We start from the raw sequence: 26,805 nt of genomic DNA on the forward strand, positions 1-26,805 counted from the left end.
TCTTCTCTCTCTCTCTTGCTCTGTCTCCCCAGCCCTCTCTTTCTACTTTTGGCACCTCCAGTGTCCTTGCCTAGACTTACCCCGAGTTTCACCAGAGATTCACTGAGATATTTTAAGGAATGTGTGATAATTTCTTTCCTGCATTAATTATCTAGCACATCAGCAAGATTTTATGATTTCCCCACACAGGTAAGTTTCACAAAAAATATTTCAAGTTAAACTAAACAATGAAGAAACTACTCCCTAAAGAATTCATTATTTGGTCTTCTATCCCCGCTGGAGATACAAATAAACTAGGAAATGAACTTTCAGTTTGTATATTAAGCCCAAGTGGGCAGAGAAATTCTATGTGGCAGCTCCTTATTCACAGGGTTCAGGAGGACAAACGGTTCAGGCAACCCTAGAGAATTATTGTACAATCCTGAAAATGTTGTATCACAATTACCACTAACTAGCTGTGAAACCATTTCTGTTACGGCTCTCAAAACCAATTTGCACACAGTATGCAAAACAATTAACTTCCTCTTGCCTCTGTCTCCTGTGCCCACTTTGTCCTCCTCCTATAAGCATCACAGTTTTAATAAGCACCCCAATTTAAACCTCCTGTTAATGCGTTGCTGAATCCTTGCCATGTTGTAAATACCAGTCATTATTTCCTCAGCTTTGTTTCTCTCATTAATACCATATTTAAGCATGATACTTAGTGAGAGAGGCTTGAAAAGAGTGTCAAAGGAATGAAATATGACATTAATTCTTTAAGTGTGGTTCCTGGATCAGTAGCAATACATCACCTGGAAACTGTTTAAAAATGTAAAATCTTGGGCCCCATCTATAGGATGAGAAACTGCTGGGCAGGAGGAGAGAGGGTGGGTGGCAAAAATTTGTGGTTAAATAAATACTAAGGGTGAAATGAGAGTACTTCAAGACGTTTGTGGTGAAATGATCTAGAAGTTCATTTCATATTTCATTGTTATGCAAAACTTTGAAATCCATATAGTCTTTTGATAATATGCAAGTTTTATGAACTTTTAAGTTATACATACTGAGTTTTTTTTCTCTTTGTTATTGCTATTATTATTTTATGATTCAGTTCCATTGGCTCTGGGATTTCCCTTTTAGCGCCCCCTTAAACTCCCTCCTCCTCCCACTAATTTACACTATATTATTGCAATAGTAGAGTTGCTCAAAAACAGTCATGACTCCATCACTGCGGGCATAGACAATGACAGAGAGTCCAGCATCCTATTGTCAAAATACAGTTAACAGTTTCGTTGGGAGTCCGTCTTTGTTCTGGAAGTAGAGATGCATACTGCATTGCATCCTCACATCTGGATATGATAGTCTATTACACAGATACTCTACATAACTTTAAATGGAAAGCCACAAAACAACACCAACAACAGGAAAAAATAGAAATTTACAGTGCCATGAAGTTACATAACAGGCTACTGAATGACTAATGTGGCATTGAAGAAATGAAAATCAACAACCGTCTTTTTTTTTTAACAGTTTTTTTTTATTGATTACATTACATTATGTGACACAGTTTTATAGGCACTGGGATTCCCCCCACCTCTACCCCATGGTGGATTCCTCCACCTTGTTGCATTACCACAGTTCAAATTCAGTTGAGATTCTTTCATTGCAAGCATCTACACAGCATAGAGTCCAGCATCTTATTGTCCAGGTCTACCACTCGATTTTACTTATTGGGGTTGGTACACGGCTCTTTGCTTGAATCACTTGTGTCACTCCCCCCAGCGAGTTCCACATCTGGGTTCTTAGGTTAGTCTTCCACCAGGGTCTCTGTAGCCCCAGCTCCTGGTTCTCCACTACCCACTTCCGTGATACCATGTTGAGGCTGCACCGTCTGTACGTTTCTGTCACATTGGGTTCATGCAGTTCCCAGGTTTAGAGAGATGCCAGGTGTCCTATATAGATCGCTAGTGGTGCTGATCTTGCTGCAACCTGTTAGCCTTTAGGTCTGAGGGCCACCTATTTTTATCCATGGTGTCAAAATTGGTATTATTTTCCCTGTAGGACCAATACAATGCCTTGAACTGGAAGTGGGTTTGCTCCCAGTACAAGCGCATGTGCAGCTAACTGTCGTTTGTGAAGTCTCATAAGTTTTTACCACACTGTACAAAATGTCACATGATGTGCCATTAGCTCTTGGGGCTACTCAGACATATTTTGGGTGAAACTTGAAGCTAATTCGAAGCCAGGAGCTAGGACCTTCTTCTGGGTCTCCCATGTGGGTACAGGGTCCCAGGCTTTGGGCCATGCTCGACTGCTTTCCCAGTCCACAAGCAGGGACCTGGATGGGAAGTGGAGTAGCCAGGACACGAACAGGTGCCCATATGAGATCCCAGCTCTTGAAGTGAGAGGATTTAGACAACTTAGTCTATGTGCCTCCCCCTACAAGTCACTTTTTAAGATTAGGGGTTTTCTGAGTTTTTACTTCAAACCTTGGGTGTTCATTGAATTTTTTTATGGATTACTGAGAAATGACAATATTCCTTCTTGATGTATCACCTAAAATTATTGTTTTTATCACTTCTCCTAATTTTTGTATTGTTACCTATTTATTTCCACTTACTTTTTTTTAAAGATTTATTTATTTTTATTACAAAGTCAGATACACAGAGAGGAGAGACAGAGAGGAAGATCTTCCGTCCGATGATTCACTCCCCAAGTGAGCGCAATGGACAGTGCTGTGCCAATCCGAAGCCAGGATCCAGGAACTTCTTCCAGGTCTCCCACGTGGGTACAGGGTCCCAGGCTTTGGGCCATGCTCGACTGCTTTCCCAGACCACAAGCAGGGAGCTGAATGGGAAGTGGAGCTGCCGGGATTAGAACCGGTGCCCATATGGGATCTTGGCGTGTTCAAGGCGAGGACTTTAGCTGCTAGACCACATCGCAGGGCCCTCCACTTACTTTCAAATTACACAAATAATGATATGGTACTTTACATGTATAATATTGCTTTAAATGTAACCATATATTCACAATTTGAAGTGTCCTTTGTACCTTTAGAAATATTTTAATGCAAATCGGTTGGTGAGAAAGTCTTAATTGTATTGCCTGTTTATACAACGGTTATTCTTTAAATTCTGCTATTTACTATAAAGAAGTCTTACATACAGACAAAATGAACAAAATATAGAACATTTCTAACATCCCAGAAGGTTTCTTCATGCTTCATTGAAATAATAACCACTGTTTGAACTCCATCATTGTATATTATTTCTACGAATTTATAAACTTGAGTAAGTAGAATGGTACTGTATATTCTTCTTATGTAAGACTTACATCAGTGTGCATTATATATATACACAGATATATATATTATATATGTTATATATATACATAATTTTCTTTTTTAAAAATAAAGCTACCAAGACATTCATATGCCTTTTGGTCAGCATGCACCAATTGCTGTGTGGTGCATTTGCAAGAGTGTGTAATTGCAGAATCATGGGTCTGCTTTTAATAACTGTTCTTATAGTTTTCCTGAGTGGTTGTACTAGTTTATACACCCAATATCAAGGAGTGCTAGTTGCCCCCACCTCCTCATCAACACTTGGCTTTGTTCTGTTTTAAACATTTTGGCCATTTTGTTAGATATGTTTGTTAGATATGTATTTTACTGTCATTTTGTTTTGTATTTTGGCACCTTCTGGTAAGGTCTTTTGTCCTTGGTGGGCATTTGGCACAGCTGCTAAAACACAGCTTAAGACACCTACATTCCATATCAGAGTACTCGTGTTTGAGACCCAGCTGTGGCTCCTAACTCTGTCGACTCTACAAGGCAGCAGGCGGTAACTCAGGTAGTGCCACCCACATATGTGGACTGATCCTAGATCCCGGTAGTTTTATCCCAACCCACCTCTTGCCATTGTGAGTATTTGGGGAGTGAGCCAGTGTAGGGAGATCTCTTTTCCCTTCTCCTCTCTTTTGCTTTTCAAATAAATAAATAAATAAACATTTATTATTTTTTAGTTAGCTTTTCTTTCTATTATCAATAGTGATTCCTTGTTATTTGATTTTTAAAAGGTTATTTATATATTTGGAGATCAGAAAATAAGTGTGTGAGAAAGATTCCTTGCATGTACTGGGTTACTTCAAACCAGATGACGATCATGGCCGGGGCTGGGTCAGGCTGCAGCAAGGACCCGGGAGTTTCATCCGGGTGTGTCACATGGGCAGCCGGAACTCAAACACCTGGGCCATTTTCTGCTGCTTTCCCAGGTGTGTTATCAGGATGTTGTATCGTAAGTGGACTTGAGCTACCACCCCTATGGGATGCTGGCATTGCAAGAGGCAGTTTTACCCATTGCTCAGTAACACAATCCTCTTTATAAATTCTATATACAAATATTTTGTTGTATATACACAGACACAGATATTGTATATCATGTATCCACTAGAGTGGATGAGTGATCATCACGGATTGTCTGAGATCAGAGAGAGGGATTCTCAGGCTATGAAATTTTGGGTCCTAAAGGGACCACTGTCCTGGCAATCCTTGATGGCTGATCTCACCCCCAACCACTCTTGTGGCTTGTTTTTTGACTGTTTTAATATGGGGCATCTACACATGAAACTTTTTAAAATATATATTTATTTATTTATTGTTGCAAAATTAGATATACAGAGAAAAGAATAGATAGAAAGATCTTTCATCTGCTGACTCACTCCCCAAGTGGTGCAATGGCTGGAGCTGAGCCGATCCGAAGCCAGGAGCCAGTGGCTTCTTCCAGTTCTCCCATGTGGGTTCAGGATCCCAAAGCTTTGGGCTGTGCTCAACTGCTTTCCCAGGCCACAAGCAGGGAGCTGGATAGGAAGCAGATCAGCCAGGACATCAGTCAGTACCCATATGGGATCCTGGGGCAAGCAAGGTGAGAATTTAGCCACTGAACTACTGAGCTGGGCTTTAAAGATGTCTTATTGAGCAAAAAAAAGTCATTTTAAATATGTAAATTTTTGTGGGTTTTTTCCTCCATTTTATAAAAATTCTTTTCATATCGTAGTTAATGTTTTTTGCCTAACTTAATGTCTTAGTTACTCCTTTGTTCCCTTCCTGAAGCTTGAATGTCTTAGTTTTACATTTATATCTGTGTATTTCTGAGATTATTTCTTGTGCATTGTGATAAGTGGATCATATATAGGTTTTCCCATCTGGGCATCTGATTAAGGAAATACTTTTTGTTGAAAAGATGTTTTTTTTTTTTTTCCAAACATGGAAAGGGAACTTTTTCGTAAATGATGAAATGCTACCTGTAGACTTGTTCCTGGAAACACTGTTACATTGACTGGGTGTATATTTTTATTTAATATTTCACCAATGCTATACCTTAGGCATCACGAGATTTATTTCTAGTAAATCCTTATTTCTGATAAGACAAGTTCTCTAATTTTGTTCTTCTTTTAATTGGTATTGCTTTAACTAATCCAGATGCGTTCAATGTGTATATTCGCTTTTTAGTACACCTGTCACTTTTGAGACATGCAAGAGTTCAAAGAATTTAAGGAAGCAATAAAGCAAATCAAGGCTGATATATCAGAAATTAAGAACATAACACAGCAAATTAAAAGTACAGTGTAGTATACATTTCTGCTTGCAGACAAAGATGGACTTACAATGAAACTGTTTATTATATCTTGACAATAGGATTCTGGACTCTCTGCCATTGTCCATGCCCACAATGATGGACATATGACTGAGTGTGAAGAACTATATGTTAGTAATAATATAGAGGAACTAGGTGGAGGGGGAGGGAATTGGGAGAGGATAAGGGAATATGGAACTGTATAATAAAATGATAATGATAATAAAATGTGAAAAAAACCCAAGTTAATCATGGTGTTTCAAACAATTGATTTTTAATTTATCTAGTAGGCAGAATCAGTAACATTGATTTCTGTATAATGGCTTCATGCCCACATGGAAGCCAAATGCTCCAAGTGGAGTCTTAACTGCCGAGTTAAACTCAAACTCCCTTCTGTTCTGGAATTGAACACAGCCTGAGTGGCTTGGCTGGCTCTTTTTTTCCTCAATGTGTTTCCAAGAGTCATCTATGCTATTTCATCTGCATTGATTGGTCTCCGTTGCTCTGAGCGGCACAGCCGAAGTATTTCACCATCTTCCCTTCTTCCACTGAAGGACGTTTATGTCCTTTCAAGTTCAATCTGATTATAAATGAAGCTGCTGTGATTATACTTGTGTACATCTTTTGGAAATTTCTCTGTAAGTTGCCATAAAAATACTGAATTGCAGAAAATAGCTCTGCCTATACTTTAGATGTGATTCGGCAGATGTTTTCTCAATAAAGTCACAAGTTGATGGTTCTGGGGAAGTAGAGATTTATCCAGTTGTGTCTAAGAAAAGCATCTGGGCAGATCTTTTAGTCAATCAGTAGGGACACCACTCTCCACCCCCTGTGATACCGTGCTGAGGCTGCACCGTTGTCTCTGCAACCTTCCTCCCACTTCCAGTTGGAGCGGGTCCCAGGAATACAGAGACACCACATGTCCTATGTAGCTAGGTTGTTGGTGGTGCTGATCTTGTCGGAACCTGTTGGACGTTAGGTCTGGGTGCCACACGGACCTATTTTGACCTGTACGATGCCACAGTCAGTATTATTTTCCTGAGGGACCTCAGTGAATTCTCACGAGCTCAGCACATGCGCAGTTCACTGTTGTCCCGGCAGTCCTAAAGCATTTGCCACAGTGCGCAAAATGGCACCTGATGTACCAGCACTACATTTGATCTGCTGGTCGTTGATCCGAGGGCTACCCAGACCTGCCCTGGGTGGAACCCATAGAATGCCATGTAGAGTCAGAAATGAGTTCACTCCCAGCTCAGTGTATGCTCAGTCCTTTCCCTTGCCCTTTCCTCCTAATGCAAAATGGTGCCCAATTCGGCTCTAGGGGGCTCACCTGGCTGTGAAATCCACTCTGTTCTCGCACTGCCCGTCTGGGATCTGCTGCTCTGTCTCTGCTCCTGGCCAAATCAAACGGACCAGCAGGACAGACAGTTCCCCGTCTGGATTCACCTCCCAAGCTCCCAGTGAAAGTCCCTTCCCACCTGGTTGCTGGTGGAGTTCAGATCGCCGTGCTGGAGTATCAGTCACTGCAACACCACACCGTTGTGTCCGCTGCTTTCCTGTGTCTGTCAGTCTCCAGGTACCCCTCTGCTGTTGTTCTGTCCTCTCCTATTTCCTGGAATGTGTCCTCTCGGCTTTGTCCTGATTAAATGTTTTTCCATCTGTTTAAATGTGTCCTTACCCTATTCTGCCAGCTTGATTCCTCCGCAATTTTCAGTGTAAGTCTAGTGTTTCTTATAAAAGAACAATAGAAAGCATGGCAAAACAGAAAGTTTCTGACCCTCATATCCACAAAAGCAAAAACTTAAAAATAACAGCCAATCACTTCAGAACTGAGTTTTCTGGAGCTTTAAGAGGTAAAGATTTACAACAATCAAGAGCACTTTCAGGCCCAGTGCAACATCACAGTGGCTAAAATCCTCACCTTGCTAGTGCCAGGATCGCTTATGGTGATGCTTTGTGTCTTTGCTGCTCCACTTTCCATCCACTCCATGTTTATGGACTTGGAAAGCAACAGAGAATGGCAAAAGCCGTGGAGTCCTGCACCCATGTGGGATACCTGGAGGAAGCTCCTGGCTTTGAATTGATTCAGCTCAAACCATCACAGCTACTTGGGGAATGGACCAGCAGATTTAAAATTCTTCTGTCTGTCACTCCTTTCTGTCAATCTACCTTTTCAATAAAAATAAATCCTTAAAACGGAAACTATATATATAAAGAGTATTTTCAATAAAGAAAAAATATCTTAAAATAGCAGGAAAGTTTTGTAACAATTTTACTCACAATTGAACCATGCCAACACTTTCTTCAATCCAAGTCTAAGTAACTTCCCCTAAGCAAAAGGGATTAGAGGATTGCATGTTTGTTTTGAAGATTTATTTTATTTTTATTTGAAAGTTAGAGTTATAGAGAGAAGGGACAGAAGTCTTCCATGTACCAATTCACTCCCCAAATGACTGCAATGGCTGGAGCTGAGCTGAGCTAATCCAAAATCAGGAACCAGGAGCTTCTTCTAGGTCTCCTTCATGGGTGCAAGGTCCCAAGCACTTGGAGCATCCCTCTATGGTTTTGCAGGCCGTTCGCAGAGAGTAGAACAGCTAGGACATGAACGGGCACCCATGTGGAGTACCAGTACCACAGGAAGAGGAGGATTAGCCTGATAACTTCATCAGTCCCTTAGGGAGTATACTTTTAATTGTGCTCTAAATCTCTTCTTCCTGGGGGACCCTTGAAAGGCCAAAAATAAGTCCCTCACCTCTGCTTTGTTAAATAATAATTTAGGGATGAGGGAGAGCATTACAGAGCTACTGTATCAAAGCAGTCAAGCAAAAAAGAAATGGAGGAAGGAGAGAGATTGAGGGAAGGAAAGGAGAAGGAGGGAAATGTGGCTGTCTTCCTGTAGTTGTGCCTGTGTTATGCGTGGACTCTCTCCTGTTTAAATAAATAAAAGGTTAAAAAAAGCCCAGATGTCCAGTCAACGTCATAGCTAACAGAATGAAATGTGAAAATAGGGTTCACTGAAGGAAAAATGTTAATATACAGAGCTAAATTTGGGGAAATTCTGACATCAGACTTACTAGAGAGAGGCCTTTGAAACCAACAGCATCTACGGACAAAGAGCTTAAATAAACCCTGTAAAAGCACTAACGGAAGCAATGAGCACAATATACGAGCAAAGTAAAAACATTACTGATGTGAGGTACATTTTTAAAAAATGATTGATTTATTTTTATTGCAAAGTCAGATATACAAAGAGGAGGAAAGACAGAGAGGAAGATCTTCCATCCAATGATACACTCCCCAAGTGACCGCAACAGCTGGTGCTGCACTGATCCGAAACCAGGAGCCTGGAATTTCCTCCAGGTGCAGGAACCCAAGGTCTTGGGCTGTCCTCAACTGCTTTCCCAGGCCACAAGCAGGGAGCCGGATGGGAAGTGGGGCAGCTGGGATTAGAACCAGTGCCCATATGGGATCCCAGTGCATTCAAGGCTAGGACTTTAGCCACTAGGCCACCACGCCGGGCCCAAGTGAGGTACATTTTAAATAAACTAAAGCGAAATACTCACTAAAAAGGACCAACAAATCTGAGCAGGTAAATAAAATACTCATGAAGTATAAGTTTGCCACACAGAGACAATAATACTGAAAGTTCAAAAAGTGTAGGGAACGTGTGGAATATCGTCTGGAGCATCAATGCTAGCATTGTAGAAGTCTGAGAGAGGAGACGGAGATGACAGGGGAGAATTTTTAAAGAATATGATAGGATGAATTCAGAGAGACCAGCGAGAAGATGCGTTATGCAGATCTTTCCCCCACTCATGGTTGTTTCGTTGTACTTGGTTTTACACTCGCTGTATCTTACAGACATTATTCCTTTATCAGAAGCATAGTTTGGAAATATTTTCTTCCACTTTTTTCCCCACTGCATTGATTGTTTCCTTTGCTGTTTAGAAGCTTTTCAGTTTTATATAATCCTATTCATACTATTACCTGTATTTGGGGATCTTTTCCGAAAGTTTATTGCACATGCCAACGTTTTAGAGCATCTCCTTTAAGTTTCATTCTAGTAGGTTCATAGTTTTAGGTCGCATTTGTAAGCCCTCCATTCATTGTATGTTGGTTCTTGCACAGGACACAACACAGGGATCCCGTTTCAAACTACTATGGGTGGAAATATAATTTCCCCAACATCATTTGAGCTTAATGCAAGGACCATAAAGACAAAGTTGGTTGTGGAAATCTGGATTTATCTTGGAAGTTTCTATTCTCTTCCATTTTTCTTTGGAAATATTATATTTGCATATATATAGTAAATGAAAGTTATTTACTTTATATAAATAAAAAAGTAAAAAATAAATAGAACATGCTATAGGCAGGATTCTAAGATGTCCACCACACTTCCCTCACACCCCTGCCATAACTCACTATACCTCCCTCCCTCCCCTGTTTTCAACCTTTCTATATCCCCAGGTGTAATTTGCCATTAACTGTCATATTGAACAATTAAAAATTAGCAGGACCACCATTCCGTTGGACTAAAAGCAACAATTATATCCCAAAGTAACCACTTAATTCCTATAAATTTTGTGTTCCATATTAGTCGCTGCATGTCAGAAAATATACAATATTTGCCTTCTTGAAACAAAGTAAAAATGATTTTCAGTTGAAATCAATTTGTTACAGAAGACAAGATTTCATTGTTTCTTGTGCCTGAGTAATATTCCATTATCTGTACATACACGTATGTGTTTATATAATGATATATCTCACATTTTCTTTACTTTGTCATCAATTGATGGATGCCTGGATTGATCTTGTATCACAGCAGTTGTGAAGTGAGCTTCAATAAACATGAAGATACAAATATTTTCTTTCATTTGACCAAATTCCCAGAACTGGGATGGCTGGGTCATACTGTAGATGCATTTTCAGATCTCTGAGGACTCTCCCTACTGGCTTCTGAAAGGGTTGTAATAGTTTACACTCTTTTTTGTTAGGAATTATTTTCATTTTTATTGGAAAGTCAGGCATACAGAGAGGAGAGAGACAGAGAGAAAGATCGTCCATCTGTTCAGTCACTCCCCAAGCAGACACAACAGCCAAAGCTGCGCTGATCCAAAACCAGGAGCCAGGAGCCTCTTCCAGGTCTTCCATGTGGGTACAGGGTCCCAAGGCTTTGAGCCTATCCCGACTGCTTTCCCAGGCCACTAACGGGGAGCTGGGTGGGAAGTGGGGCTGCTGGGACACGAACCATGGGATCCTGGCACATGCAAGGCAAGGACTTTATCTAGTAGGCTACTGCACCAGGCCCAGAAATAGTTTATACTCTTAAGAACCCAATGATACCTTCACCTTACCTTCCTCCTTCCTCTCATCCTCCCTTCTTCTCATTCTCTTTTTATTTTTCATATAACATTCTTTGTGTTTTTAGTCTATTTAAAATTTTATCATTTTAGTGCCTCAATACTTATAAGTTTCTGACAATTTATAATTGTCAGTTATAAATTTGTAACAATTTAAGTTTTTGTATTCTTTTTCTTCTCATTTATCTTGGCTGTGACACTTCACATTTCCTTCATTAACTTTTTTCTTTATTTTAATCGTTTATTCATGTCTTTAATTTTGAATTTGGTCTTCTTTTCATTTGGGGTATAACATTGAATTGGTTGACTTCCTTCTGTATGCGTGCCTATAATTATAAACTCTGTTTCAGAATAACTAATTGGCAGTTACAACAGATCTTCCACCATTACAATGTTCCATCTCAAAATTAGCCTTTATTTTAGTGTGTCATTAGTTACACAAAGTATCATTTGCATTGTTATAGAATGCACAGCTAAAGGTAATCACATCCTAATCTCTTAAAACACAAATGAATAAATGAAACCAATAATATTTTCCAATTTTAGAGACTTGTTCGTAAGTGCTTCTGGAAAGAGCTCCAGTCCTAATTAGACTTCTTCCCACCCCTGATTAGAGTTCTCCCAATGTCTTCAACTTTTTTTGTAGCAGGAGAAAGACCTTAAGTATCTAGTTCTTGTTCCAGAACACTGAGCACCCTGACCTGAGGGACTTAGACTTCTGGAATCTGAGTACTAAGAGCAACTGGATGAATGAAAAAAGAAAAGGAAACCACCCAGAACTTTCACTGAAACAACTTGCGCATGTGGTTTCATTGTATGGAAAACTATAATCTCAGATATTATTTTACATGTGTATATACCATATGTAGTTGGAAATAGTTGCTTTGACCACTTCATAGAAACAATGACAGTCATATATGAATATGAGTGTGTGTTCTTCAAAACTCGCTATCATGGCAATGTTCATCTATTTGTGAATCAATTTGATATTCTTAATATTTGGGAATTTTATTCTCTGTTACCTTATGGTTAGCACAAATGAATGCATGAAACCACTGCCCCAAGCTTTGTGATGCCATTTGTATCAAATTGATGAATACACCTGAGGATTTTCATTTAAGATTTTTTTAAAAACATCCATTCATCTTTATTGGGAAGTCAGATATTTGGAGAGTGACAGAAAGGAAGATCTTTAGTCTCATGATTCATTCCCCAAGTGGCCACGTTGGCTGGAGCTGGGATGATCAGAAGCCAGGAGCCTGGAACCTCTTCTAGGTCTCCCATGTGAGTGTAGGATCCCAAGGATGTGGGCCATCCTCCACTGTTTTCCCAAGCAACAAGCAGGGAGCTGGATGGGAAGCAGGGCTGCTGCAATTAGAAATGGCACAAATATGGGATCCTGGCATGTGCAAGCTGAGGACTTAAGCCGCTAAGCTACTACGCCGGGTCCCGTTGAATTTTTTTTTTTTTTTTTTAATCTGGAGCTGATGTGACTTAGCAGAAAAAGCTGACACTTGCAATGCCAGTCACCAGTTCAAGTCCTGCTCTTCCACTTGCAAGCGCCTTGTGATATTGGCCTGAAAAAAAGCATCAGTAGAAAGTATTCAAGTGCACGAGCCCCTGTAATCCATGTGGGAGACATGGATGATCCAATCTGATGCTGGCCGGGTCAAGCCCAGATATTACAGCACCTGGGGGGTGGGCGTTGATGCATCAGCAGAAAGAGGTTCCTCTCTTTCTCTCTCTTGCTCTCTCTATATAACTATTTCAAATAAATGAATACATATTTAAAAACAGTTTTGTATCTTATTGATTTATTTATTATCTAAAGATATCAGATAATACATTTGTCTAAATACAACACAGATTACTAAAGCATTGACAATAAATTACGACTTCAGTTAGCTCCCATTCTAACATAAATCATCAGAAAATGAACAAACTACTTCATTTATAAATTCACATGTAGGTAAAAGATACTGTACATTGAGCAGGACTGGATTCAATCAGGAGAAGGAGCACCCTCTACTGAGAAGCTGGGCGTCTACTTCACCCTGCACAGAGCATCTCTCAGAGCCTGGTGCACCTGCTTGTTGCGCAGAGTGTAAATGACAGGGTTCAGCACAGGGGTCAGCACGGTGTTCACCAGAGCAGCCTGTCTGTTGAAGTCCACCCTGCTCGTCTGCTTTGGTTTGATGTATATAAAAAAGCAGCTGCCATACATGAGAGAGAGGACAATGAGATGAGATGAGCAGGTGGAGAAAGCTTTCTTTCGCTGGGCTGATGGGAGCCTCACTATTGTGACTGCAATGTTGCTGTATGCAATGATGGTTAAAAGAAAGGATGTGAAAATAACCAAAAAAGCCAGACTGAAGAACAACGTCTCAACAGGTTTTGTTTCTGAACAGGAGAGCTTAGCCAAAGGCCCAAAGTCACAGAAGAAGTGGGGGATGACATTGGGACCACAGAAGGACAACTGGGACAGCGTCACCACTGGAACCAGCATGAAGAGGAATCCCAAAGCAAAGCAGGCAGTGACCAGGAGGAAACACACCCTGGGGCTCATGATGCTGGAGTAATGCAGAGGTTTGCAAATGGCCAGGTACCGATCCAGGGACAGCACAGCCATGAGGAAGAAGATAGTTGCTCCCAGGATAAGAAAGAAAAAGGCTTGTGTGAAGCAGGCAGCAAAGGAAATTGTTTGCTTCCCTGACAGGAAGATGGTCAGCAGTTTGGGAATAACAGAGGTTATGAAGCCACATTCCACAAAGGCAAAACTGCTGAGGAAGAAGTACATAGGTGTCTGAAGGCGATGGTCAGCCCAGGTGACGCTGATGATGAGCGTGTTTCCCATGAGCGAGGCCAGGTATGCCAGCAGGTGCACCAGGAACAAGATGTTCCCCAGGTGCTGGACCGCAGGGAACCCCTCCAGGATGAACTCCTGCACTGAAGTGTTGCTTCCTGCACGCCTCATCACCAGCTTTTCCATTTCTTCTACAACTCTCACGTGCTGTCTTGCAATGTCAGAACTGTAGAAAGCAGAATTCTATTTCATTTAGCTTACTATAGCGTAGGCCATTGGACTGTGTTTTCTGGAGACACTATTTCTTTTTTGCTTAGAATTTATGCATATGCAGATATATTTATATATATACATATATGCATATATATGTGTACATATATATATATTTGCTTGTCTGTTTATTTAAAAAAGAAAGGGAAATATTATTCACAAATCTACTGAGAAAATCCAGAAATGCACAAAATATCTCTACTTATACCAGGCCAATTGTAGCACCTTGAATCTCAACCAGCCCTCCATATGGGAAATGGTTGCATGGCTTAAACTATTTGAGCCACCACGCCTGGTCTCCAAGTTATATTATCTGCAGAAAGAATAAATTGAGCATGATACTTAATTTCAATGGAAACATTGCCTATGGGATGCTGTCATCCCATTACGTCTTAAACTAGCCGAAATGCTTGCTCCATGAGTTTTAAAACTGTCACATTTTGCACATAGCTTTCCCCCATTCTATATAGAAGCAAAAGTGATTTTTAATCATGAGTATAATGAGTGAAACCTATAATGATGAAAACCAAATTTTATTCTAAGTACCTGTCTGCCTAAGGTATAATGGAATGTTAAGAGCATTTCTCATATTCCTTTGCAGTCTAGTTTCAAGCAATAAAATAGCATTTCTTTCTTGTGCAACTGAGCATATTTGTGTCTCACTGCTCAGAAAGAACTCACATGTACAGTCAGAGGTGAATATTACGATAGAGAATTGGATCTCCAAAACACAATTTTTGTTATGAAATTCTGAAATGCCACAGAATTCTTTCTTAGGTAATATGGTTCGATTTCCAGTTTGTGGACATGAATTCATTTTTTTTTTTAAGTTTAATGTCTTCAAGCTACTGTTACAAGAAGTTCATTAGTCTGTAAGAGTCACAGAGTAGCATGAATAGGAATGTTCGAGGCTCAGCCCAGCCTTTTTCTTCCCTACATCAGCCAGCAACAGGGTACCTTTCCTTTCATCTGGTGCCAAGCGACACTGCAGAACGGAATCTTCTTCTGGATGCTCCCTCTCTATTCAATGATGGAATGCCCACCAGGAGGCAGAGCAGTGATATGACTTAATTTCAACAATTACCTTCTGATTTCTTCTGTCTCGTGATTTCGACTATGTAACATAAATATTGTCTTTGGCTCTTTAAGTCCACAAGCAAATCTCCAGTGAGACTTTGCCATACTGAACAAAAAGTGCTCCTCTTAAAACTCTGAGCGCTCTTACTTAGCCAAAACAAACAACCCCAATCCTTCTACTGTGCAACATCTGTTTGAGGATGAACAGAGTCTATTCGTCTAGAACAAATGAATGACGAGATGACCCACGTACCCTAAGGCCATGTACTCACCAACACTCGGTTACCAGCCACTGTGGTTCTTCACTATTCTGGAAGAAACTTGTGCATAATATTTGCTAATCACAAATCTTGGAGGAGTCCAGGGATTTCCAAGCTAGGAGTAATGAAAATGGTAACACAGTGGCAGAAAAGGAACACATCTTTTTCTGTAAATTGGATCTGAGTCCATTGGCATTCCCTAAGATCTCTCATGGACTCCCAGTCGGCTCCAGTTCTCTCAAATGACCTACTTCCAGGAAACAGGCTGCATGGTAACAACGAGACAAGAAGCAGCCTCCTCGCTTACCTTGGCCTGAGCTCTCTTATTTAGCCAAAACAAACAGTCCAAATTATTTTTACGGTGTGAGATCTGTTTGAAGAGGAGCAGACTCTGCTTTCGTTTTGAATGTAGATTTTAGAATACTCCGTTTCCCGCTACTCTGCCTGTATGATCTGGGAGGATCTCCATATGATTGAGAGCAGAAGCAAAATGTATACAGAGCTTGCCCATCCTATATTTATCATTGGACTGCCTCTTGCCATTTCCCTGTAGCCAGCAGGGCCAGTGGGCCGCTGACATCACTGAGATGGAACAAAGCCATCTTCACACCAGTGTCCCTCCAGGATCCTTGGTAGCTGCTAATTGGGCACTGGCATAACAGAAAGTTATACAAGCGTCACAGTTGTTCTTCCATTGTATGTGCAGGTAGAATACTATAAATCTTCCCATGAACATCACTAAAAGCAGAGAGGATCTGTGGTCCCAAGGGCTTATACTTTCCCAGATACTGTAATGTTACTACATGAAGGTAGTGGTCATGACCCATTCTGGCAGCAATGAGGTGTCACTCACCCTAACATTGTCATCGCAATGTACAACTCAGATAAAACCAAACATTTGAGTAGAAGGCAGACATCATAACACCCCAATGTCCCCCATTTCACCTAAAATTAACTTGTCACACAAAGAAATAAAGTATCACAATTGAAACTCAACACAACCAATAGATTGCAATATGAAGATGAGAGAGATGCAACAAACATTTGAGAATAGCTTGTGGAGGACTGAGGTGTGTTCCACTTCAGACATTTGGTAGAATTGAGCAGTGAAGCCATGCAGTCCATGGCTTTCCTTGGTTGCCAAGCTTTTAATTACTGATTCAATCTCAGTCATTGTTATAGACCTGCTTAGATTATTGATTGCCTCATGATTTGATTTTGGTCATGTGTGTGAACAGAAATCTATCCATCTTGTAATAGTTCCTGATTATGTTATGAATGCCTGAAATGCCCATTGTTAGATTTCATTTTTTAGCCTCTGATTCTTTTGATGTTTATCTTCTCCCTGCTTTGTTTCTTGACTAGTTGGGGTAGTGGGAATCTAATTTGTGGATTTTCTCAAAGAACCAGCTCTATGATTCATTAATCTTAAGTATTGTTCTTGTGGTGTCTCTTTGGCTTATTTTCTCCTTATTTTTATTGTCAGCCTTGGGATTGTTTTGCTGTTATTTTTCTAGTTCCTTCACACATATGTCTAGCACATTTACATGGGGTCTTTCTGATTTCTAGAAATTAGCATTCCTCTTAATGCTGCCTTGTGTTAAGTTTTGGTAAGTTGTTCTGAAGTCCTCCTTGGTTTCAAAGAACTCTTTGGTTTCCCCCCTTTGATTTCTTCTATATACCCCTTTGTTCATGTCACATCATGCTATTCAGTCTCCAAGTATTTGCACAATCTCCAGGGTATTTTGGCTTGCTGGTCTTCAGCTTCATTCCATGATGGTCTTAGAAGATACGTGGTATGATGTCAATTTTTACCACTTTGCTGAAGCTTGTTTTGTGGCTTATAATATGATCAGTCCTGGAGAAGGTTCCATGTGCTGATGAAAGGAAAGTGTGAGTGTGCTTTGCAACTGTACGATGAAAGGTTTCATGGATATTAGTTAAATCCATCAATTCTATTGTCTGAGTGAGTTTCATTATTTCCTGTATGGGGTTCTACCTCATCAGTCTGTTCATTGAGGTTACCGGGGTATTAGTGTCCCCCACTCTTATAGTATTGGAGTGTATTTCTCCATTTAAATCCATTAATATTCCTTTGACATAGCTAGGTGCCCTGGCATTTGGTCCACATACATTTATCATGGTGATTTCTTCTTGCTAAATGGATCCTTTGTTCATCATGTGGTGTCCTTCTTCATTCCTTCCAATGCGTTTCAGGTGAACTCTATTTCATCTGGAAGAAAAATGCCTACACCAGCTTGCTTTTCCTTTCCACTCCCCCACACACTATTCGAAACAAAAGAACGCCTCTGAAGACAGAATGAATGTCCAAGTGCCCTCCCACAATCATACCTATGCCACAATCACAGAATTCACACAGTCACACAGCACAGGTCTCCCACAGTCACAAGGAGCAGGGGATCTACTCTTACCCTTACAGGTATCCCCGTTGTACAGAAACATTGCAAATCCTGGGTATTAGTTCCCTATCAGTCATGTAGTGTGCAAAAGATTTTCTCCCATTCTGTTAGTTGCTTCTTCACTTTTTTGGGTCTCATTTGCTATACAGAAGCTTTTTAGTTTGATGTAGTCCCATTTGTTTATTTTGGCTTTGACTACCTGTGCTTGTGGTGGTATTTCTAAGAAGTCTTTGTCAATGCCTATATGTTGGAGAGTGCTTCCTATGTCTTCCTCTAATAGGTTTAAGATTTCAAGGTGCAGATCTAGGTCCTTGATCCATTTAGAGCTGATTTTTGTATGATGTGACAGGTGTGGGTCTCGCTCCCTACCTCTGCACGATGCTATCCAATCGTCCCGACAACATTTGTTGAAGACATCAGTTTTTTACCTTATGAAGACACTTGTTCGAAGATGCATTTGGAACACGAATACAGCCACAATCAGACTTCTTCCCACCTCTGATTATACTTACCCCACTTTTTCAATTTTATGTTGTGGAAAAATATCTGAACCGTCTGGCTCCTATTTCCAAATCCAATATTGTGTTGTGTCTTGAAGATCTTAGACTTCTGGCCTCCGAGTACTAAGATTAATCCAGCAAACCAATGGTACCAAGAACTTATGCTTCAAACACATGCATTTATGTGATTCAATTTAGGAGAAGCACAATTGTAAAGACTACTTGCATGTACGGATATAAAAACACACATCATCAGATTCAGCATATTCAATTTTATATGAATATTAAACATCATAAAAACTGCTTTGAGTAATGTTAGATAGTTAGATGATAGAATAACAGTAATGTAAAACATGTGTCACTACTTTGTAATTTCAATATCGTAACCTTCCTCATCCACCTGTGAATCAATCTGAATTTCTTAATATTCACAAACTTTGCAGCCTATGTCTTTAATAACTACCACAAGAGAACAGATGAATTTAAACCTTTTCATCACTGAGTTTACGAATGTATCACATACACATTTGTGGCTCACCATTAAAAATGTTTAATATTATTGATTGAAAAGAAACGAAAACACAGGAAAGTATTTTGCTTCTATATAGGGAAGATCATTAAAGCTTTCAGAATGGATTAACATCAATTATTCTATTGAAAACATTAAATATGAACAAAGGGAAACATGAATTTACATATATGTAGAAGATTCTGCCCACTGTGAAAACATTAAATTCAAGCAGGAGAAGGAGCACCCTCTACTGAGAAGCTGGGCGTCTACTTCACCCTGCACAGAGCATCTCTCAGAGCCTGGTGCACCTGCTTGTTGCGCAGAGTGTAGATGACAGGGTTCAGCACAGGGGTCAGCACGGTGTTCACCAGAGCAGCCTGTCTGTTGAAGTCCACCCTGCTCGTCTGCTTTGGTTTGATGTATATAAAAAAGCAGCTGCCATACATGAGAGAGAGGACAATGAGATGAGATGAGCAGGTGGAGAAAGCTTTCTTTCGCTCCTTGGCTGATGGGAGCCTCACTATTGTGACTACAATGTTGCTGTATGCAATGATGGTTAAAAGGAAGGATGTAAAAATAACCGAAAAAACAAGGATGGAGAACAACGTCTCAACAGGTTTTGTTTCTGAACAGGAGAGCTTAGCCAAGGGCCCAAAGTCACAGAAGAAGTGGGGGATGACATTGGGACCACAGAAGGACAACTGGGACAGCGTCACCACTGGAACCAGCATGAAGAGGAATCCCAAAGCAAAGCAGGCAGTGACCAGGAGGAAACACACCCTGGGGCTCATGATGCTGGAGTAATGCAGAGGTTTGCAAATGGCCAGGTACCGATCCAGGGACAGCACAGCCATGAGGAAGAAGATAGTTGCTCCCAGGATAAGAAAGAAAAAGGCTTGTGTGAAGCAGGCAGCAAAGGAAATTGTTTGCCTCCCTGACAGGAAGATGGTCAGCAGTTTGGGAATAACAGAGGTTATGAAGCCACATTCCACAAAGGCAAAACTGCTGAGGAAGAAGTACATAGGTGTCTGAAGGCGATGGTCAGCCCAGGTGACGCTGATGATGAGCGTGTTTCCCATGAGCGAGGCCAGGTATGCCAGCAGGTGCACCAGGAACAAGATGTCCCCCAGGTGCTGGACCGCAGGGAACCCCTCCAGGATGAACTCCTGCACTGAAGTGTTGCTTCCTGCAAGCCTCATCACCAGCTTTTCCATTTCTTCTACAACTCTCACGTGCTGTCTTGCAATGTCAGAACTGTAGAAAGCAGAATTCTATTTCATTTAGCTTACTAGAGCGTAGGCCATTGGACTGTGTTTTCTGGAGACACTATTTCTTTTTTACTTAGAATTTATGTACACATATATATGTATATATATATTTGCTTGTCTGTTTATTTAAAAAAGAAAGGGAAATATTATTCACAAATCTACTGAGAAAATCCAGAAATGCACAAAATATCTCTACTTATACCAGGCCAATTGTAGCACCTTGAATCTCAACCAGCCCTCCATATGGGAAATGGTTGCATGGCTTAAACTATCTGAGCCATCACGCATGGTCTCCAAGTTATATTATCTGCAGAAAGGATAAATTGAGCATGATACTTAATTTCAATGGGAACATTGCCTATGGGATGCTGTCATCCCATTACGTCTTAAACTAGCCGAAATGCTTGCTCCATGAGTTTTAAAACTGTCACATTTTGCACATAGCTTTCCCCCATTCTATAAACAAACAAAAATGATTTTTAATCATGGGTATAATGAGTGAAACCTATAATGATGAAAACCAAATTTTATTCTAAGTACCTGTCTGCCTAAGGTATAATGGAATGTTAAGAGCATTTCTCATATTCCTTTGCAGTCTAGTTTCAAGCAATAAAATAGCGTTTCTTTTTTGTGCAACTGAGCATATTCGTGTCTTACTGCTCAGAAAGAACTCACATGTACAGTCAGAGGTGAATATTACATTAGAAAAATTGGATCTTCAAAACACAATTTTTGTTATGAAATTCTGAAATGCCACAGAATTCTTTGTTAGGTGATATGGTTCGATTTCCAGTTTGTGGACATGAATTCATTTTTTTTTTTTTAAGTTTAATGTCTTCAAGCTACTGGTACAAGAAGTTCATTAGTCTGTAAGAGTCACAGAGTAGCATGAATAGGAATGTTCGAGGCTCAACCCAGCCTCTTTCCTCCCTACATCAGCCAGCAACAGGGTACCTTTCCTTCCATCTGGTGCCAAGCGACACTGCAGAACGGAATCTTCTTCTGGATGCTCCCTCTCTATTCAATGATGGAATGCCCACCAGGAGGCAGAGCAGTGATATGACTTAATTTCAACAATTACCTTCTGATTTCTTCTGTCTCGTGATTTCGACTATGTAACATAAATATTGTCTTTGGCTCTTTAAGTCCACAAGCAAATCTCCAGTGAGACTTTGCCATACTGAACAAAAAGTGCTCCTCTTAAAACTCTGAGCGCTCTTACTTAGCCAAAACAAACAACCCCAATCCTTCTACTGTGCAACATCTGTTTGAGGATGAACAGAGACTATTCGTCTAGAACAAATGAATGACAAGATGACCCACGTACCCTAAGGCCATGTACTCACCAACACTCGGTTACCCTCCACTGTGGCTCTTCACTATTCTGGAAAACACTTGTGCATAATATTTGCTAATCACAAATCTTGGAGGAGTCCAGGGATTTCCAAGCTAGGAGTAATGAAAATGGTAACACAGTGGCAGAAAAGGAACACATATTTTTCTGTAAATTGGATCTGAGTCCATTGGCATTCCCTAAGATCTCTCATGGACTCCCAGTCGGCTCCAGTTCTCTCAAATGACCTACTTCCAGGAAACAGGCTGCATGGTAACAACGAGACAAGAAGCAGCCTCCTCGCTTACCTTGGCCTGAGCTCTCTTATTTAGCCAAAACAAACAGTCCAAATTATTTTTACGGTGTGAGATCTGTTTGAAGAGGAGCAGACTCTGCTTTCGTTTTGAATGTAGATTTTAGAATACTCCGTTTCCCGCTACTCTGCCTGTATGATCTGGGAGGATCTCCATATGATTGAGAGCAGAAGCAAAATGTATACAGAGCTTGCCCATCCTATATTTATCATTGGACTGCCTCTTGCCACTTCCCTGTAGCCAGCAGGGCCAGTGGGCCGCTGACATCACTGAGATGGAACAAAGCCATCTTCACACCAGTGTCCCTCCAGGATCCTTGGTAGCTGCTAATTGGGCACTGGCATAACAGAAAGTTATACAAGCATCACAGTTGTTCTTGCATTGTATGTGCAGGTAGAGTACTATAAATCTTCCCATGAACATCATTAAAAGCAGAGAGAATCTGTGGTCCCAAGGGCTTATACTTTCCCAGATACTGTAATGTTACTACATGAAAGTAGTAGTCATGACCCATTCTGGCAGCAATGAGGTGTCACTCACCCTAACATTGTCATCGCAATGTACAACTCAGATAAAACCAAACATTTGAGTAGGAGGCAGACATCATAACACCCCAATGTCCCCCATTTCACCTAAAATTAACTTGTCACACAAAGAAATAAAGTATCACAATTGAAACTCAACACAACCAATAGATTGCAATATGAAGATGAGAGAGATGCAACAAACATTTGAGAATAGCTTGTGGAGGACTGAGGTGTGTTCCACTTCAGACATTTGGTAGAATTGAGCAGTGAAGCCATGCAGTCCATGGCTTTCCTTGGTTGCCAAGCTTTTAAATACTGATTCAATCTCAGTCATTGTTATAGACCTGCTTAGATTATTGATTGCCTCATGATTTGATTTTGGTCATGTGTGTGAACAGAAATCTATCCATCTTGTAATAGTTCCTGATTATGTTATGAATGTCTGAAATGCCCATTGTTAGATTTCATTTTTTAGCCTCTGATTCTTTTGATGTTTATCTTCTCCCTGCTTTGTTTCTTGACTAGTTGGGGTAGTGGGAATCTAATTTGTGGATTTTCTCAAAGAACCAGCTCTATGATTCATTAATCTTAAGTATTGTTCTTGTGGTGTCTCTTTGGCTTATTTTCTCCCTCGGTTTGATTATTTTTATTGTCAGCCTTGGGATTGTTTTGCTGTTATTTTTCTAGTTCCTTCACACATATGTCTAGCACATTTACATGGGGACTTTCTGATTTCTAGAAATTAGCATTCCTCTTAATGCTGCCTTGTGTTAAGTTTTGGTAAGTTGTTCTGAAGTCCTCCTTGGTTTCAAAGAACTCTTTGGTTTCCCCCCTTTGATTTCTTCTATATACCCCTTTGTTCATGTCACATCATGCTATTCAGTCTCCAAGTATTTGCACAATCTCCAGGGTATTTTGGCTTGCTGGTCTTCAGCTTCATTCCATGATGGTCTTAGAAGATACGTGGTATGATGTCAATTTTTACCACTTTGCTGAAGCTTGTTTTGTGGCTTATAATATGATCAGTCCTGGAGAAGGTTCCATGTGCTGATGAAAGGAAAGTGTGAGTGTGCTTTGCAACTGTACGATGAAAGGTTTCATGGATATTAGTTAAATCCATCAATTCTATTGTCTGAGTGAGTTTCATTATTTCCTGTATGGGGTTCTACCTCATCAGTCTGTTCATTGAGGTTACCAGGGTATTAGTGTCCCCCACTCTTATAGTATTGGAGTGTATTTCTCCATTTAAATCCATTAATATTCCTTTGACATAGCTAGGTGCCCTGGCATTTGGTCCACATACATTTATCATGGTGATTTCTTCTTGCTAAATGGATCCTTTGTTCATCATGTGGTGTCCTTCTTCATTCCTTCCAATGCGTTTCAGGTGAACTCTATTTCGTCTGGAAGAAAAATGCCTACACCAGCTTGCTTTTCCTTTCCACTCCCCCACACACTATTCGAAACAAAAGAACGCCTCTGAAGACAGACAGAATGAATGTCCAAGTGCCCTCCCACAATCAAACCTATGCCACAATCACAGAATTCACACAGTCACACAGCACAGGTCTCCCACGTCACAAGGAGCAGGGGATCTACTCTTACCCTTACAGGTATGCCCGTTCTACAGAAACATTGCAAATCCTGGGTATTAGTTCCCTATCAGTCATGTAGTGTGCAAAAGATTTTCTCCCATTCTGTTAGTTGCTTCTTCACTTTTTTGGGTCTCATTTGCTGTACAGAAGCTTTTTAGTTTGATGTAGTCCCATTTGTTTATTTTGGCTTTGACTACCTGTGCTTGTGGTGGTATTTCTAAGAAGTCTTTGTCAATGCCTATATGTTGGAGAGTGCTTCCTATGTCTTCCTCTAATAGGTTTAAGATTTCAAGGTGCAGATCTAGGTCCTTGATCCATTTAGAGCTGATTTTTGTATGATGTGACAGGTGTGGGTCTTGCTCCCTACCTCTGCAGGATGCTATCCAATCGTCCCGACAACATTTGTTGAAGACATCAGTTTTTTACCTTATGAAGACACTTGTTCGAAGCTGCATTTGGAACACGAATACAGCCACAATCATACTTCTTCCCACCTCTGATTATACTTACCCCACTTTTTCAATTTTATATTGTGGAAAAATATCTGAACCGTCTGGCTCCTATTTCCAAATCCAATATTGTGTTGTGTCTTGAAGATCTTAGACTTCTGGCCTCCGAGTACTAAGATTAATCCAGCAAACCAATGGTACCAAGAACTTATGCTTCAAACACATGCATTTATGTGATTCAATTTAGGAGAAGCACAATTGTAAAGACTACTTGCATGTACGGATATAAAAACACACATCATCAGATTCAGCATATTCAATTTTATATGAATATTAAGCATCATAAAAACTGCTTTGAGTAATGTTAGATAGTTAGATGATAGAATAACAGTAATGTAAAACATGTGTCACTACTTTGTAATTTCAATATCGTAACCTTCCTCATCCAATGTGAATCAATCTGAATTTCTTAATATTCACAAACTTTGCAGCCTATGTCTTTAATAACTACCACAAGAGAACAGATGAATTTAAACCTTTTCATCACTGAGTTTACGAATGTATCACATACACATTTGTGGCTCACTATTAAAAATGTTTAATATTATTGATTGAAAAGAAACAAAAACACAGGAAAGTATTTTGCTTCTGTATAGGGAAGACCATTAGAGCTTTCAGAATGGATTAACATCAACTATTCTATTGGAAACGTTAAAAATGAACAAAGGGAAACATGAATTTACATATATGTAGAAGATTCTGCCCACTGTGAAAACATTAAATTCAAGCAGGAGAAGGAGCACCCTCTACTGAGAAGCTGGGCGTCTACTTCACCCTGCACAGAGCATCTCTCAGAGCCTGGTGCACCTGCTTGTTGCGCAGAGTGTAGATGACAGGGTTCAGCACAGGGGTCAGCACGGTGTTCACCAGAGCAGCCTGTCTGTTGAAGTCCACCCTGCTCGTCTGCTTTGGTTTGATGTATATTAAAAAGCAGCTGCCATACATGAGAGAGAGGACAATGAGATGAGATGAGCAGGTGGAGAAAGCTTTCTTTCGCTCCTTGGCTGATGGGAGCCTCACTATTGTGACTACAATGTTGCTGTATGCAATGATGGTTAAAAGAAAGGATGTGAAAATAACCAAAAAAGCCAGACTGAAGAACAACGTCTCAACAGGTTTTGTTTCTGAACAGGAGAGCTTAGCCAAGGGCCCAAAGTCACAGAAGAAGTGGGGGATGACATTGGGACCACAGAAGGACAACCGGGACAGCGTCACCACTGGAACCAGCACGAAGAGGAATCCCAAAGCAAAGCAGGCAGTGACCAGGAGGAAACACACCCTGGGGCTCATGATGCTGGAGTAATGCAGAGGTTTGCAAATGGCCAGGTACCGATCCAGGGACAGCACAGCCATGAGGAAGAAGATAGTTGCTCCCAGGATAAGAAAGAAAAAGGCTTGTGTGAAGCAGGCAGCAAAGGAAATTGTTTGCCTCCCTGACAGGAAGATGGTCAGCAGTTTGGGAATAACAGAGGTTATGAAGCCACATTCCACAAAGGCAAAACTGCTGAGGAAGAAGTACATAGGTGTCTGAAGGCGATGGTCAGCCCAGGTGACGCTGATGATGAGCGTGTTTCCCATGAGCGAGGCCAGGTATGCCAGCAGGTGCACCAGGAACAAGATGTTCCCCAGGTGCTGGACCGCAGGGAACCCCTCCAGGATGAACTCCTGCACTTCAGTCTTGTTCCATGCAACAGCCATTTCTTCATTAACTTCCAATGAGCTATTAACAGCCAGAACTGCAGAGCAATGAGCTTTATTTCATTTAGCATAAAATAGCATACACGAGTTACCTATTTCTTTTAATGAGACTACTTATTGCTTACTTGTTGATGTATTCATTTCTTTTAAAGTGTGGTGCTTTGGCCAGGGTTCTTTCATGGGTGGCAGCATCCCTAGGCTTGAGGCATCACTCGCTTCTTCTGCGAGTCTGCATCCACAGGTTTCTGAATTCGAGAGTGAATCAAACACAAGCACTCACACTTGGGATCCATGCATACCAAGCAGCACTTAACCACTACGTTACATGTTGCCCATGTTACTTTAAACCATTTATGTAGCTTTTGCCTACCTCCAAAGTAATTTTTTTTCTAATCTTTACATAGTTGATTAGGGTATAAAGGGTCAAAGGCTACAGGAAAGTGGGTAAGACCATTGTTCTACATTATTATTTTTTTTCTAGATCTGGGGTAAGGGAAAAATAAAGGGAGAAGCCCCAACCAGCTGCCCACCCATCCCAGATGTCCGACATGGGGCATGCTTTGAGGGTCCTGCTTAAGTGGTTTTGCTAGGCTAACAGTTCTGAATTGCTGCCAGTCTCGCCATTCCAAACATGATGAAATCTGTCCAGAATCCACTGACTGACACAGTCTACCTTAGAGTCTCCGTTAGCCCAGATTCTCACTGCCAACACATGGCTGGAGTAGATATTAATTTGATCTGTCTTCCG

At 40.6% G+C, this 26,805-nt stretch overlaps 3 protein-coding genes across 3 annotated transcripts; all 3 read right to left on the reverse strand.

Annotated features, from left to right (window-relative positions):
• Positions 1 to 13,016: 13,016 nt before the first annotated feature.
• LOC121149836 (olfactory receptor 6C4-like) lies at positions 13,017 to 13,967 on the reverse strand. Its single transcript, XM_040970464.1, has one exon. It carries the CDS (start codon positions 13,959 to 13,961, stop codon positions 13,017 to 13,019), a length of 945 nt encoding a protein of 314 aa, XP_040826398.1. The 5' UTR covers positions 13,962 to 13,967.
• A 5,112-nt stretch (positions 13,968 to 19,079) lies between these two features.
• Positions 19,080 to 20,027, reverse strand: LOC121149837 (olfactory receptor 6C4-like). The gene has a single exon (XM_040970466.1). It carries the CDS (start codon positions 20,025 to 20,027, stop codon positions 19,080 to 19,082), a length of 948 nt encoding a protein of 315 aa, XP_040826400.1.
• A 5,097-nt stretch (positions 20,028 to 25,124) lies between these two features.
• Positions 25,125 to 26,107, reverse strand: LOC121149834 (olfactory receptor 6C4-like). The gene has a single exon (XM_040970455.1). The coding sequence runs from the start codon at positions 26,055 to 26,057 to the stop codon at positions 25,125 to 25,127; it is 933 nt and encodes a 310-aa protein (XP_040826389.1). The 5' UTR covers positions 26,058 to 26,107.
• Between the last annotated feature and the right edge of the window lie 698 nt (positions 26,108 to 26,805).

The sequence above is a fragment of the Ochotona curzoniae genome, unplaced genomic scaffold, assembly GCF_017591425.1.
Source record: "Ochotona curzoniae isolate NIBS_2020 unplaced genomic scaffold, NIBS_Ocur_1.0 scaffold_4763, whole genome shotgun sequence".
Lineage (NCBI taxonomy): Eukaryota > Metazoa > Chordata > Mammalia > Lagomorpha > Ochotonidae > Ochotona > Ochotona curzoniae.